Source organism: Miscanthus floridulus, chromosome 6 (assembly GCF_019320115.1).
Source record: "Miscanthus floridulus cultivar M001 chromosome 6, ASM1932011v1, whole genome shotgun sequence".
In the NCBI taxonomy this organism is placed as follows: domain Eukaryota; kingdom Viridiplantae; phylum Streptophyta; class Magnoliopsida; order Poales; family Poaceae; genus Miscanthus; species Miscanthus floridulus.
In genome coordinates, this window is record NC_089585.1 from 23600542 (window position 1) to 23603128 (window position 2587).

At 55.8% G+C, this 2587-nt stretch overlaps 1 protein-coding gene across 1 annotated transcript; it reads left to right on the plus strand.

Moving 5' to 3' along the window:
- Positions 1-382: 382 nt before the first annotated feature.
- On the plus strand, positions 383-1596 carry LOC136460358 (uncharacterized). Its single transcript, XM_066460090.1, has 3 exons — positions 383-584; positions 729-757; positions 868-1596. The coding sequence occupies exons 1-3, from the start codon at positions 383-385 to the stop codon at positions 1594-1596; spliced, it is 960 nt and encodes a 319-aa protein (XP_066316187.1).
- Positions 1597-2587: the final 991 nt, after the last annotated feature.

The following is a 2587-nucleotide window of genomic DNA, read 5'->3' on the forward strand; positions in this document are numbered from 1 at the left end:
TTTTATAAATTAGTCTTGAACTAAGTAATTAGTTATTTTTTTAGTTTATATTTAATAATTTATGCACTAGCCAAACATTCGATTCGGCGTAACAGGTTGTAAAGTTTTGAAAGGAAAACTAAAACAGGACTCAGTTCTCCTAACTGGCGCTCTACCCTCTTCCGGCGTCGACCTGGTATAAAATCACCCTCCAGCCTTGCACCAGTAGTACGTTGCTTCTTGCTTGGTGGTCGATTAGGGTGACAAGCAACTTGTTCGTTTGTTGGTTTCAGCCAACCCAAACTAGTCAGTCAATAGTGTTTTTTTCTCATAATAAACTAGCACCAGCTAGACTAAACCAGTCCAGAAACTAACCAGCGAACAGGGCGAAGAGACGAAGAAAATGAGCGGAGACAAGGCCTCCAATGGCGTCGCCACGCCGAAGAAGGCGCGCACAGCACTCCGCAAATGGGACGTGGCCATGCCCAAGAAGGAAAAGGAAACGGGGCACGACGCCGAGGAACCCAAGACCCTCGACGTCACCCTGCCTGTGGACGCGCTGGAGTGCTCTCTTCTTCGCGCCATCCGAAGCAGCGGTGTTCCAGGCAAGCCACCACCACCTGATTAGTGTCTCCTCTCCTCTCTAGCTCATCTTCACATCAATGTTTTTTTTTACAACAGTCTTCACATCAATGTTTTTTTTACAACAGTCTTCAGCCTGTTTGTTTGATTGTGGCGTATCGTAACAGTATTTTTCTATGACACAAATCAACCAGCAGTACTTCTTCACAAAGCAGCAACAATACGAACCAGTCAACCAAATAGGCTGTTCACATCAGCCACCCGAACCTGCTTCACATCAATGTTGACCTGTTACCACGCATGCAGTGCAAGAACGGGCACGCGGCGTGCCGAGGCTGCTGCGACCGCGTGCAGGGGACGTGCCCGTCCTGCCGCGACCCCATCGGCGCCATCCGCTGCCGGCCGCTCGAGAGCGCCATCGCGGCCATGCTCGTCCCCTGCGGCTTCAGCAAGGCCGGGTGCAAGGAGAAGGTCCCCTACGCCGGGAAGCGCGCCCACGAGGCCGCCTACTGCCACCACGCGCCGTGCGCCTGCCCGCTCCCGGGCTGCGCCTACTCGGGCCTCCTCCACGACCACATCCGCGACGCGCACCGGGCCGGCGCCGGCGCCGGCGGAGACGCCGCCGCTGTCAGCTTCGTCCGGGAGGCGACGGTGACGCTGCACCGGAGCATGCTGTTCCGGGTGCTCCTGCACGCGCCCGACGCGCGCGTCTTCCTGCTGCTCAACAGCGGGGACGTCCCCTCGGGCCGCTCGCTCGCGCTACTCTCCGTCGGCCCGCGCCCCGCGGCTGACCGCGCGCTCGAGTACACCATGCTGGTCCGCGCCGCCGGGGAGGTGGAGCCCGGCCCCGGCGCGCTCTCGCTGTCGGCGTCTGGCCCCGTGCCGTGCACGCGCCGGTGGGCGGGGCCCGACCACCTCCCGCCCGAGGGCTTCCTCTTCGTGCCGGACGCCTACTGGAGCTCCTCCGGCAGCATCTCCGTCACCGTCCACGTCAAGAAGCGGGTGGTACCACCAGCTGTCATCGACAGGCCCTAAACGCTACCAGCTGCATGCCGGGATCCGTGGCGGCTGCTGTTGCATGGCATGCGTGGTGTTCTACTCGTGTCACCCTGTCTTGGGTTAGGTCTAGTTGTTTGTGTCATTTCTTTTTTGGTGTGCGACGCCATGCGTAGGCTCGTAGTCGTGCTGCTGTGTGGTGTGGCGTGTGGGCGCCTGTGCCTGAGCTCACACATGTTCGTTCGGGTTATTATTGTTCATTCACGTGTAACACTAATGCATTGTTCGTCGAAATTCTCCGTGGGCTGGGCCGGGGGGGCGTTTGGATCTTATTTTCGGGCCGTGGCTGCTCCGTACACTACTAAGCTTTACTCCCGGTTTTTCAACCGGGACTAGCAATCCGGAGCTAAAGTTGTTGTTCTTTAGTTTCGATTTGCCACAACCGGGACTAAAGATCCTCCCAGCTTTAAAACTAAAGATCCTCCCAGCTTTAAAAAAAAATGCCTCGCACCGCTGCGTTCTGTGAGATTCGAACCCAAGACCTCATGCACTGCCTCGCGCGTAGCTTACCACCCCACCTACACAACACATCCAACAATAGATGGGATGCTTTCCTTTTGAACTAACCTATCCGGGGACCTTTAGTCCCGGTTGGTGTTACCAACCAGGACTAAAGGGTCCTTTAGTCTGGGTTGGTGTTACCAACCGGGACTAAAGGTTGGAGGACTTTTAGTCCCGGTTTAGCCGTTGGGCAGGGACCTTTAGTCTCGGTTGGAGACACCAACCGGGACTAAAGGCCTTCTAGTCACGGAGACAAAAAATACCGAGGCTAATGTTAAATTGGGACATCGTTCTAAAGTTTGTTCTCTAGTAGTGGTAGATTTGTCAAGAGCTATAGGCATCGTTCGTCAGTTCGTGCTACATCACACAGGGTCAGTTAAATGGCACACTCTAATTGAAAGAAAGACAGAACAAACCAAATGTATGATGCGCCATGACCGACCGCGTGCTCCCCAGGGCACGCGCCATG